The sequence below is a fragment of the Pangasianodon hypophthalmus genome, chromosome 19, assembly GCF_027358585.1.
Source record: "Pangasianodon hypophthalmus isolate fPanHyp1 chromosome 19, fPanHyp1.pri, whole genome shotgun sequence".
In the NCBI taxonomy this organism is placed as follows: Eukaryota; Metazoa; Chordata; class Actinopteri; order Siluriformes; family Pangasiidae; genus Pangasianodon; species Pangasianodon hypophthalmus.
Window position 1 is genome coordinate 20,450,048 of NC_069728.1, and position 12,987 is coordinate 20,463,034.

Genomic DNA, 12,987 nt, shown 5'->3' on the forward strand with positions numbered 1-12,987 from the left:
TATATTAAGTAACTGTTTCAAAATATTTCATGTTCTTATGTTCAAAATAATATAGCACAAGTACTTGTGTACAGCTGTATTTTGTCTCAAAGATGTATGAGACAAAACAAAAAAATAAGTTTTTTATGCATTTTATTTACCTGCTGTATGTTTAAATCAAAGGAAATGTGCTTTGATTTGCAAATGTTTACATGTGCTATACAGCTTCAAGTTGCATTTTTTAATAAAAAAATTAATATTTTGTATAACTAGCAAACTCATTTTATTTACCTCACACATGCTCCCGAACCCATCACTGTTTTAATATTACTCATTGCTTATGTTGGCTGTATAGTGGAATGACTTTATATTTGCCATTTAACTGTGATGTGAAGTTATTCTTTAATATATTTGCTGTTTTTGTATCTTGTTTATTATTCAGTGTAATTAAAATTTGTTTAAATAAAATTTAAAGGCAATGTATAATGGAGTAGTCCTTTTTGCACTAGCCCAAATTTCTGTATCTGTGATTCTACAATAATACATAGAATACAGCTTTTTTTTAACTTAAACCAGCAGGAAATAGAACATAAAGTTGGTTTTTACTGTATAACTAAGTAATTGTACTGTATACCTAATTATATCTATTTATTGTCCCATTCCATGTTTTTAGGAATTAAATTTGGAATACTGAATCAATTCTTTACATAAAAAAATCAGATTGTATTTAATTTATAAAAAAAATTACATTTTGCCTCTTTAATGAAATCCAGAATATGTAATGTGTGTGAAGTGAATTGTATAGGACAGTAAGTGCAGCAATGATGCTCCTCACAGCTTCAGGGTCCCTGGTTTGATCCTGACCTCAGGTTACTCTCTGTGTAGACTTTCTCTTCATCAGGTTTGTGGACAAGGATACAAGTGCAGGTTAACAGGTTTTTATTAATCCAGGCAATCAAAACAAGAATGAGATTAATGGTCAGGGTCAAGATGCAGGCAAAAGTCAGGCACTCAAACTAGGCTTGGCAAGATCAAGGCAAACAATCAAAGGTTTGGTAACGACTGGTTAAAAACACAGAGCATCTATTTCGCAGGGTGTGTGTGTGTGTGTGTGTGTGTGTGTGTGTGTGTGAAATGTGAGTGCTTATATACTGTAAACGTGGCTGTGGTGGTTGAGTCCAGGTGTGTGCAATCAGTAATCGGGTGAACGTGAGAGTATTTGTGATGGCAGTGTGTTGTAGTCCTTGGTGGACATGTTTGTAGGCCACGCTGTATTCTGGGAGCTTTGGTTCGACACTGATTCTGGCATACCCATGACACACTGCATGTTCTCCATCTAAGCTTCCTCCAGGTTCTCCGGTTTCCTCCCACCTCCTATAAACATGGCAGTAGATGGACTGGCTAAGAAAAAAATTGCCCATAATTATAAATGAGTGTGTATTCCTGTTTCAGAAAGAGCAATCAATCTGTGAATCCTTTCCATGTCCAGGCCACCAGGTTTCATATATTGTGTTTACTCCTGGTGGTGCTCTTCCATCACTTCCTTTAAGTTTCAGCTTTGCAACCATACTCCGGCCAGAACCCAAAGACTCATGGTTTCCCTCACCATGACCAGCAGGTCATGGGAATAATGCAGCCGGATCACGGGTTAGAATGGTTTATGGTCAGAACTACGATGGTATCCGATCGTCTTTGAACTGGGTGGTTCTGCCTCCCCAGGGTAAGAGGGACTTTGAAAATTTTTTGAAGTCGAGTGAGTTATACCAGGGGCCAGGCACTTAAAATTAAACTCAAGACTAGCTAAGTGTTGCACTTTGTTTAAACAGCACTTTGTTTAAACATTTTTGCACAAAATAGTTTGGACATGTTATGGGTTCATTAAATGGTTCAAAGCTACCAAATCATGTGAGTATTCTTCAGTTAATACCAACTCTTTCTCTGTTATGTGCTTTAGGGTGGATTCCCCACTCATGTGTTTGAATAAATAGTGCTCAACATTCTACATGATCTTTTTCAGGGACATTATCATTGATGAACTTCATACATTTGTGTCTTAGACTGAGATTCTAATGGACATTTGGACTGTTGAAGTGATGGAAAATAAGTCAGTGTGAGCTGCTGGCTAAAACACGCAGTCTCTATCTCAGGCTTGAAACCACAATGCTATTTATGTTCATGTGAAACTGCTGCTGGATGCGAGAGAGTGCTGCTGCTGCAGCCAGTAACACGTCTTCAAATGCACAAGAGTGTTTTCATACTTGGCTTAAATAATTCAGTCCATTCTCAGGACTGATTCTGGGCAGGGCTCATAATTGGAAGTTTGCTTTCATACAAACAAATTTGTTCCGAACCGTGAATTGATGCCGCAATTCCGTACATGACTTTTGAGCAAGCAGGTTTACAGGTTTAACACAAGACACTAGGTTCATCTTTTTATGTTTTTTTTTTCATTATTTTCCTTTGGTGCCAGCACTCAAGTGGCACGTCATCCCCCTATGCAATACAAAAAGACATGATTTTTTTTTAACAGGCAATATACTACAGGTTGTCCAAAAACTCAAACCAATGGATCTTGAAATACATATAACTGATGTCATATTTATTTACTTATGTACACTTATTTTAATATATTTCTTACACGTGAAAATGGCATTTAACAGTGGCTGAAAGGATAAAGTGCTTCTTGGTACTCTCACCGCCCATAGGTGGACAGAAGGAGAAGGGCAAATTAGTTTAAGGCATTAGCAGAGGAAACCAGTGACCAGCAGAGGGAGTGAGTGTCTGCCAGTCACAGCTCTCTGCATGGCCTCTGTTAATGGCTGATAACCTTTGCTGAGACAGTGTAGCTGAAGAATACAGTAGTCCCTAGACCAGAGGCCTAATTTATGACAGTATTGACACTTAATCCTTATCCTTATTAGATGCCTTTTTCACATTGTCTGAGCTTTGATTGGACCCAGTTCTAGAACTGTTTCTTGTAGAGTGTTGTCAACCACTATCAAATACAGTTCCTTTGACCTTTTAATTTTTCTCCAGTGTGCTATTGCAATTTCTACTGCCTAAGAGAGATCTGGCTGTAATACATCAACCAGCTGCATAAAATAATGTTGCATTCGTCTAAAGTCAGAGAGAGATATACCTGGTTGTGACGGCGGGCCGGCAGCCCGCGCATAAGATTCATTTATCATTCCTCACACAACTGCCGGCAGGGTGCTGAAAGGACAATGCCACTTCAGCACCCCCATGGTTTCGGACGGCCGTAGGGTGCGTGGATGTGAGGCGGAGCGATCTAATGCAGCATGTCTGGCAGCCAATCAGGACTGCAGCAATATAAGCATTTATATAAGCAATATAATACCATATAAGGTAGGAGAGGTTTATGAGCCCTCTAATGGTTATCTCTCTGTTTCTACTAGATGGTTTCTACTAGATGGTTTCTAGTAGATGAGCCTCATCCTCTGCGTGCCGATCGCCCTATTTGCTGAGAACGTCTGCTGTGTATCCTTCGTTCAGCCACTGCTGCCTACTCACTGCACTCAACCCTGGTACAACACCACCCACAAACTTTCACCCCCAGCTCCCTCACTCTGACCCCACCTATTGCCTTCACCAAATTCACCAATAAAGAGCACGTTCCCCCTATATTCCTGCCTCTAGGTGCTTGTGTTCAGCCTCCTCGTGGTCTCGCATGTCACAAAGTGTTGCCCTATATTGTTGTTAAGACTCTGATATTGCTTTGAATTATGTTTATTTATTGGTCACATTCCAAATTCTGCATTGTGTGACTACATTAAAAGCTGTTTATTCCACTTATGCATTTTATAAATGCAAACAAAGGAGGAAATTTAAGGGCAACCACACCATATGGCAAAAAGTTTGTGGACACATGGTGCTCACACCCATATGTAGTTCTTCTCCCACAAAGTTGGAAGCACACAATTGTGTAGAATGTCTTTGTATGATCTAACATTACAATTTTCCTTCACTGAAACTTAGAGGCCCAAACCTGTTCTAGCATGATAATGCCCCTGTGCACAAAAGCAAGCTCCATGAAGACATGGTTTGCCAAAGTAGGTGTGGAAGAACTGGGATAAGCTGGAATACCGACTGCGTTCTAGGCCTCCTTGCCCGACATCAGTGCCTGACTCACTAATGATCTTGTGGCAGAATAGGCAAATCCCCACAGCCAAAATCAACATGCTCCAACATATTTTGGAATGCCTTTCTAGGAGATTGGAGGTATGGAGGAATTTCCTGTTATCAATATCATTTGTTAATCAGTATTATATCAATCAGTATCTATGCAACAGTATTGAAAAGTGACCTTAAATCACCTCATGTATTAACTTTTAAAGCTTCATTTATATACTACACTACCATTTCTGGCGCATTTGGAAGGGTGACTTTGGGCCTGTGATCCTGCAGGGACGTTTCTGTGAGAACGGACTGGTGTGACCTTGAAGATGGAGTTTTTTAAGGTGAAGGCTAATTTTGTTTTTGAAACATTAACATTAACTGACTGAACTCTCGCCACGGTTAAAAATAAGATAAGGGGACAGTGAAATAATTGTGACGAGAAGCAGATGTGTGATTAAAATAAAAAAAGGGAAAACTCCATCCAATGAGATTATTGTTTTAGAATTGTATAAAAGCATGATTATGTAAATCAGATGCTCTGCAGACCATCTCGGCTTTGTTGTTTGATTCAATAAAGTCTATAGATTTTTGGCATCCAGAACCCCTTGTCTTTGTAACTCATTTTCTTATTCTGATTTGCAGAAATATTTGCCACGACAGAGGCAATAAGGGGGAAAAAATAAAGCGGGAATAAATCTGGAATGCTCAGCAAGCATATATGGGTGTGATGGTCAGGTGTCCACATACTTTTGGCCATAGAGTGTATTTTGTTTAACAATTCAGTTAAGGATATCAGTTTATGTTAGTGTTTTAAGAGCAACATTAATGTATTAAAGGGAACTGAGTGGGAGGACCAAATGCTCAATAGGTTAATTCAGGAGGGAACATAGGTGGGCAAATTTGGTGAAAATATATTCAGTAGGAACAGGCCATTCCATTCACAGTGTCCCTTTGATAACTAGGACATGTCCCCAGCAGCAATCTTTTGCCTACTTGGACAAACCTGCCTTCTGTCTGGATGTGTTAGAACAATTCACAAACAACCACCTTCTTTCTCCTGCTGTCATGGGCCAGGAAGTAGTGGTCATCAGTGGGGCTGGTAGATGAGGCAGCAATAGAGGTGTTAGTGAGTAGAAGCTTTCCAGCAGTGACACAGGGGAGCTTTCCCCTAAATATCTCCACAAAATGTGTGTAGCATGCCTTTGTGGGTGTCATTATATACACACACGATCAGGAGGGTTCCTAAAACCTGGACTGGGAAGGCCATGGTGTGGCATGAGCCTAAGTAATGGCACTGCCTGAGCACACTAAACACTAAATTTATTTATCTGAGCAGTTGTTTTCAATAATTCTTGTTTTTTGTGAACTTGTAAGGCCTGGATTTATTGAGTAATTAAATGTTTCAGCTAGGAGCACCATAGGGACACAACAAGACTTTCACTGTGTGATAATGCAGAAGATGAAAATGAAGGCTGCTGTGGACACCACAGGCATGGCTTCAGCCTGTTGTGAGGACCAAGTCAGGGTCAATCAAGCATGCCATTCACTGTGGAGCAACCACCAACAAATCACCACAAAAGTGGCGTACCATGATGACACACCCACCCGGGAGCCAAATCTCTCACAATTACTAAGAAGGAAGCTTGGCTGAGCGGATGGGAAGAAGAAGACCTGGCAGTCCAGGTGGCTAAGGCCTGGTAAGGTGTGCTCTACAGATTATTTTAGACTTGGAACCAGAGCAAAACAGAGGTTTTTAACAGCTATTGTCAGCACTTCAACAGAGGTTTGGTGGACAGGATTCAAGTGAAGCTATGAGAGAGAACTGATCAGCATGTGAGCAGAGAAGAGAGTGTATTGGCATCTTTACTGCAGACATCCATTACTGCTCTCCATTTCCTAGACACTGTCCTGGAAAATCTAGCACTTCATACTTTTCTACATGAGTTTCACCCTGAGGGACTTTGGCAACAAGTCCACCTGTCAGCACCCACTATGCTCATCCAGGCCAGAGATGCAGAAAGAGTGGACAATGTTTTCAACATTCATGTCAAGTAGAGCTTCAAAAATAGGGAGGTAAAGGGGAAAGCCAGAAGGGAAAAAATTGGCAGCGATGCTGGTGCTGGGGCCAGGCAGGGTGTTCGGCCTAACATCCCTTTCTCCTGTTGACACCAAAACAAAGTTGATGGGAACCAAATTGGGGGATCAGCCATCCCAGAGAGTAAGCACCTCTACACAGGATGGCCGTGTTGTCCATAGTGACCAAGGACAGAACTCTAAGTCACTCATGTTTCAGGACGCTTGTTGGCTGCTGGTGGTACAGAAGACCCAGGACACAAATAATTTAATCAAGCAGTTCAACTGTATGCTGGACACTTATTTGGTTATCCTGACCACAGAGCACAAAGGAGACCAGGACCAGGTTTTATAAAAATTAAACTATTTTCATCACACTCATTACTGAAGTTTCTCAATAGTGAAATTTGACTCCGAGCTTCAGTTTTACGGCATTAAAAGTAAACACACTTCAGAAACTGAACCTGAGCCTAAACAAAAATGTTCCAAGCATTTATAAAACTTTAACATATCTTAAGGCCCTGAATTAAACAATCATACTCTTGTGTTTGTTATGCTCTGGCCATTTCCTGTGTGTGTGTATGTGTGCTCAGTGCTCTGTCTCTACCCACCATACAATAACTGCTGCTGCATAAGCAAAGCCACTACTATTACAGATGACCCCCTTCACTCACACCATGGACTCTTCACTCTCCTGCCATCTGGCAGAAGGTACAGGAGCATCTGTGTCTCTACCAGCAGACTCTGCAACAGTTTCTTCCCTGAGGCAGGCAGATTACTCAACACCTTTCTGCCTCCCAACGCTCACCTGGGCTAGTCAAACACCTAATCCAGTATGACTCAATACCACTGCACACCTGCATCTTACAATGCTGCATCAGACACATTATGGAGCATTAAATGTATTGCTGCTAGCCTACCAATAGTTTATAGCCCCTGTTCTGTGTATCTGTTTTCCTGCACTCGTCTCACACTATTGTGTATTTGCACATTATGTAGTCTTGCAAACTGTTGTGTTGCACCATGGTCCTTGAGAAATGACAATTCAATTCCAATGTATACAATCTATATAGAGGAATGATAACCCACAGGACTTGACTTGTTTGGTTGTCTGTTGTAAAAAGTGTCACCAAATTTTCTGTATACAGTATAAACACGCACACACACACGCACACAAACACACACACACACACCTGTTATATATATATCCTAAGAGTGGGGCTTAACGTGTTTATTTCTCACTTTAAACCACAGTATTTTCATGACGCACACTTTCTGTTGTGAGATGGAAACTAGAGGACAAATGTCTCAACCAAACATCAGCATGAGACCATTAAGGTTTTTACCACATCAAAGGTGTTGAAACTCAGGCTGCAGCAGCATTTTGTGTAAAGGTTTTGCACAAATAAGTTTGGACATGTTACAGGTTAATAATTAAATGACTAGTATCTATAAAAGGTGTAAGATTATTCTTTAATACCAATTCTTTCTAGGTTATGAAAGTTCCTCACATAGAGCCCAATCTCTTATACACTTTGAATAAATTCATAATATTTTTCAGGAACATTATCACTGATGAGCTTCATACATTTGTGTCTTAGCCTGAGATTATAACAAAGATATTTGGACTGTTGAAGTGGTGCAAAAGTAGTCAGAGCTGCTGGCTAAAACACTCATTCTCTACTTGAGGCTTACAACCACAATGCTATTTCTGTTCATGTGAAGCCCACTGTGTGATATCAGAGCATGCTGCTGCATGCTGCTACTTGGCCTGAATACTTGAGTCCACTCTTAGGACTGATTCTGGGCTCGTTTAGGGGCAGGCTCATAATCGTAAGTTTGCTTCCCACGGACAAGTTCATTCTAAACCATGGACTAATTGTGCAATTTGTCACTTTTGCAAAATGGGAGGCACTGGGTTCATTCTGTTCTTTGTTTATTGTTTTTCTTTGGTGCCAGCACTTGAGCAGCATGTCATAATGAAGGAATGGCTGCAAATGAGGGGCCATTCTCTTAAGATTTTTGTGATGTTTTCAATGTAAGCACTCACACCACAATGGTGAGTGAACTACAGTGCTCCAGTCACTCCAGTGCCCAGCCAGCTGGGGCATATTACTACATCGGACACCACCTTCATTAATTTATACACCTTTCCAATGTTACCATTAGTAACCTCTGACTGACAAAGGCATATACCATTAGCTCCTACATGAATAACTACCTAAATATTTTAGAGAACCTGTGCTTTCCCAAGATCTTAAGATCAATGTCTGGTGCCCTGGCTCCATGTATACAGCTAACCAAAATAGAGCTCTTTCAGGCTTCAGTGGGTGCTTAACTGAGGAGAACAACCTTCTGGGACACATAAACGGGAGAGGAGTGGGGCTCCTGTGTGTGAGTCTTAGCATTAGCTTCGGCTTTGCAACGATGCCACCAGATCACCCTTTTGCTCCACTGTGAGGGCTCTAATGCTGGAGTTGGCGGTTCACCATCTTAGCCGTTCCCTTACCGAAACCATGTTGCTCTCACTCTTGCTCATCTTCTCTGGGGTCTGGTTTTGTACCTCTAATCCTGCCATCTTTTCTGTCAGAGTGCTAAATATTTGTGAGAAATGTAGACTATTACTAATGTTGGAAGAAGAACAACTAAACATTCTGTACTCAACACAGTGAACAAGCTCAATCTTGTCCATGTCGAATGTCTTACACTTAGCCTTTTTCATAACTTTCCAGTGAGGGTTTCAGGCAGATCTGATGTGGATGGCCTATGTTTGCTGTATTTAAATATAAAATTCCTTTTTTTAAGAAAAAAAAATCCTTCTAGAGCAGGTGGACTTGGAAGTACACAACTGTGCACACTGTTTCCTTTTTTCACTTTTTTTAGTGTTTATTGCTCTAAAATGTCCTCAGAAAAATTGATTTTCTATAATAACTGCTGTCAAAAATTCATATTCTATAAAAACAGCCACATGGAAAGGTTTCTTAGTGAAGTAGAAAATCTGCTTATACAAAATTATGCCACTGCATCTGGGTTCAAACTCCACCATCAGTTCTCATTATAGCCACTGGACCAATCAAATCTGACCACAGCTTCAAAACATCCAATCAGGGGTGACTCTGAACCTGGTTTAATCTTGCACACACAAGTTCATTACCTCACTATCACGTTGTCTGAACAGGAACGATGATCACAGTCCTTGTCGCTCTTTGTCTCTTAACATCAGGTGAGTTACATTTTGTATATTTTTATATACAATTATAAAATAATTTCAATATATAATTGTCTTTATTACGGACATCATTAAACAATGCATATTTTTTGTTTCAGTCAAACCTTCTAACATCAAGAAGCTTCAAGTTCAAAAAGTAAAGCGTGGAGAAAATGTTTCTATAAAATGTGACAACTTGTTCACTTACACATATGATTTATTTTGGTTCAAACAGAGTTTTGGAAAGGTTCCTCAGTGGGTAGGGAGAGGAGGGGAGAACTCATTCACACCCGGTGCAGGATTTAATGATGGACGCTTCAGTATTAGTGTAAATAAAAATCTGCCTAAACTCAACATTAAAGAAATCAAAGAAGAGGATACAGGAACATATTTCTGTGCACAATTGCTGAGATCTTCACTATACTTTAGATCTGGAACCCTTTTGGTTGTTCAAGGTAAACAGTTTTACTCTGATAATCTGCTCCTGAACTCAAACTAATTCCAGATCAACACTTTAGCCAGAATTACATATAATTTCACACCACTCCTTATTTATAGTTTTATTTTTATTAATTGATGTTAAAGCTGAGGAGAAGAAACAGCATCCTCCGACTGTAACGGTGATAGAGAACGGAGAGTCACTCTCACTCCAGTGTTCAGTTCAAGCCTTCACTTCAAGCTGTGAAGAACAGAGTGTGTACTGGTTCAGACACGGCTCAGGAGAATCTCATCCAGGAATCATTTACACTCATGGAGATGGCAGTGATGAGTGTAAGAAGAGCTCTGAGGCTGGTTCTCCTACACAGAGCTGTGTCTACACTCTCCCCAAGAGGAAGCTCACAACCTCTGATAATGGAACGATCTACTGTGCTGTGGCTGCGTGTGGACAAATCCTCTTTACTAATGGAACTGAAGTTGAAGTAATTCAGGGAAAAGGTAAGACATTTGATAAATATTCCTGTTGAAAACTCAGAGATAGTTATAGTGATACTGATCCAAACGATGCTTTATCTTTTCAGAAATTAACCATTGGATTGTTGTTTTAACAACCTCCAATATAATATCTATTATTGTAATCATGGTTCTGGTTGGAGTTTTACTTAAACAAAGAAAAGGTTTGTTTGCTTTTATTATTTTTAAAATTAATTTATCAGTATCATGAAAACACTTATTACAGTTTAACGTTACTGATATTTATTATTGTTTTATAAAGGGGCTTCCAACGGCCATCCAAATAACACAAATCAGGTAATCCAGTGTTTTATAATGTGTATTGATTTTCTTTAAATAAATACAGATCTGTCCTCGAGTCTACAGATCATGTAGGATTATAACTGACATCATCTTACAAAATACAGTAAACAATAACTTTTAAAAAATAACTTTTTTGTGAATCTTTTAATCCACTCTGGTTTATAAACGACTCTTGTTCTTTACCAGGCTGATGATGAAGATGTCTTGAACTATGCAGCTGTGAGTTTTGCTAAGAAACCTTCATCCTCCAGAACATCCAGAGACAAGAGCCATGAAGATGTTTATACACAAGTTAAAATAAAATAAAGAGAAATGAATGAATTCAGATTTAAAAGCACCAGATGCTAAATATTTATTGCTGTAAGTCGAACATTATTTGGTCATGCATGGTGCATTTAACCAAAAAAAAAAAAAAGTTACAATGTATTACTTAATGTTTTTGCAATTAGAAACTGTCATTGCAGTTTGTAAAAAGTGAATTCATAATAAAAAAAAACAAATATTGTAAGAATCAGTGTTTTTTCATTATTTCCCATTAACTTAATATAACTTAACTTAATAATAACTTAATATAATTAGCTTTATTCTATATTATTATCCTGTCTTTATATATAAATACATGCATTTTTTCTAAAAGTCTTATCTTTGGATTTCTTTAGAAATGGTGCATTTATAAGAAAAAATATTATTGTTATTATTGTTTATAAAATTTAATCCAATTACCTGAAATAAATTTGAGTTGTATGAGGTCTCGCTTAGACATTGTATCTGAATAAATTTTTAAAACGTGAATTCTTTATTAAGAGGCTAAAGCCTCAAACGTGACCCCAGCATCAGATATATCAAATGCATTTTTGTTAACTTAAATCTATGGTAAAAATGAGGAAATTTGCTATTTAAAAAACGATTAAGGTTATATATGATGAGATAATTAGTAATTGTTCATTGCATTCTTCTAATTAACTCAAACATTGAATTCCAGACACTGAAATCAAATTTGAAAGAAAAAAAAAAAGGTACATTGATGGACAATGGTAGTGTCAAATAATCCATGACAACAAAAATGTATTTGGTTTTTTTTTTATACAGAATTCATTCAAAAACTGTATTAAAAGGCATGCGAGGTCATTTTGTTAATGAGTTATGTGTAAATAGTTAAGGTGTGTTATTTTCTCTGCAATGTGTATATATTTCTCTGATAAATGTATCTATCTAGCTGCTCTGGTTGGATTTCTCAGAACTCTGACAGCCTGCATCATGTTTTATACTTTCTGAAATTGATCTTACAATCAACAGATTTACAAGAACGAGCAGCTCCATATTGTACATGCTGTGGTTAAAGGTTCGAACTACTGGCCTCAATTTTTCACACAATTTCTCATTGATAACATTTTTCTGAATTTGTTTATATTACCCTATATAATATTGTGATGTGTGATATTACAACATTAAACAGCTAATTCTTTAAGGGGAATTCATCATAGAAAATACAAGCAGCAAGGATAAATCATTAAATAAGGAATCTGAATGATGTGAAAGTTTTTTTAGTGTAAAACACGATGGTCTGAAAATCTGATGTGCTGTTCGTACCTACTTTAACAAGGACCAGACGTCCCTATGGGGTGACCGTGTGAGTGGAGGAAATGAGTGGTGCATCATTTCCTGTTGAATGAGATGCAGGAAGATGCAGTGCAAAGAACATGGCCACCTTTAAGTATCTGATAATGTGAAATATGAGGATCATTTATTAACAGCTCACTTTAAGCTCTGTGCTTCTCATTTCCCTTTCTGCACCAAATATCACATCATTTGATGATATACACATAGTTCTGGTACATACACATATCTGTTAACTGGTGTGAACTACCTGTAAGTGTAACTCAGGATCAGAATCAATTTATATGCCAAATTCACAAGTACACAGGAATTTAACTTGGCAGATCAGCACAAATAATAAGTGGAATAATTGGCAAGATGGCGGCGCGTGCACAACGCGAGGCTCAGTGTCTCTTCAGATTTTGCAAATTGGCAGCGATATTCCTGCTCACAACTTCGAATCACCAACAACAAGAGACTTATGGACTGTAACGTCATGTTATTCATGGAAACATGGCTACACAGCGGAATACCCGACAATGCTATCGAGCTAGCCGGACGCCTCACTCTCAGGGCAGACAGAACAGCAGAACTTTCCGGTAAAACAAAAGGCAGTGGTTTGTGCATTTATGTCAACAAGGCTTGGTGTACGAACTCTGTCATTGTTGGAAGACACTGCTCAGCTAACCTTGAGTTTCTCATGGTGAAGTGTAGACCGTTCTATCTGCCGAGGGAGTTCA

The 12,987-nt window shown here is 38.8% G+C and overlaps 1 protein-coding gene across 1 annotated transcript; it reads left to right on the forward strand.

Annotated features, from left to right (window-relative positions):
- The first annotated feature begins 1,632 nt into the window (after window positions 1-1,632).
- LOC117599690 (immunoglobulin alpha-2 heavy chain-like) lies at window positions 1,633-10,723 on the forward strand. Its single transcript, XM_053242043.1, has 4 exons — window positions 1,633-1,699; window positions 9,517-9,852; window positions 9,983-10,333; window positions 10,695-10,723. The coding sequence occupies exons 1-4, from the start codon at window positions 1,633-1,635 to the stop codon at window positions 10,721-10,723; spliced, it is 783 nt and encodes a 260-aa protein (XP_053098018.1).
- The last annotated feature ends 2,264 nt before the right edge of the window (window positions 10,724-12,987 follow it).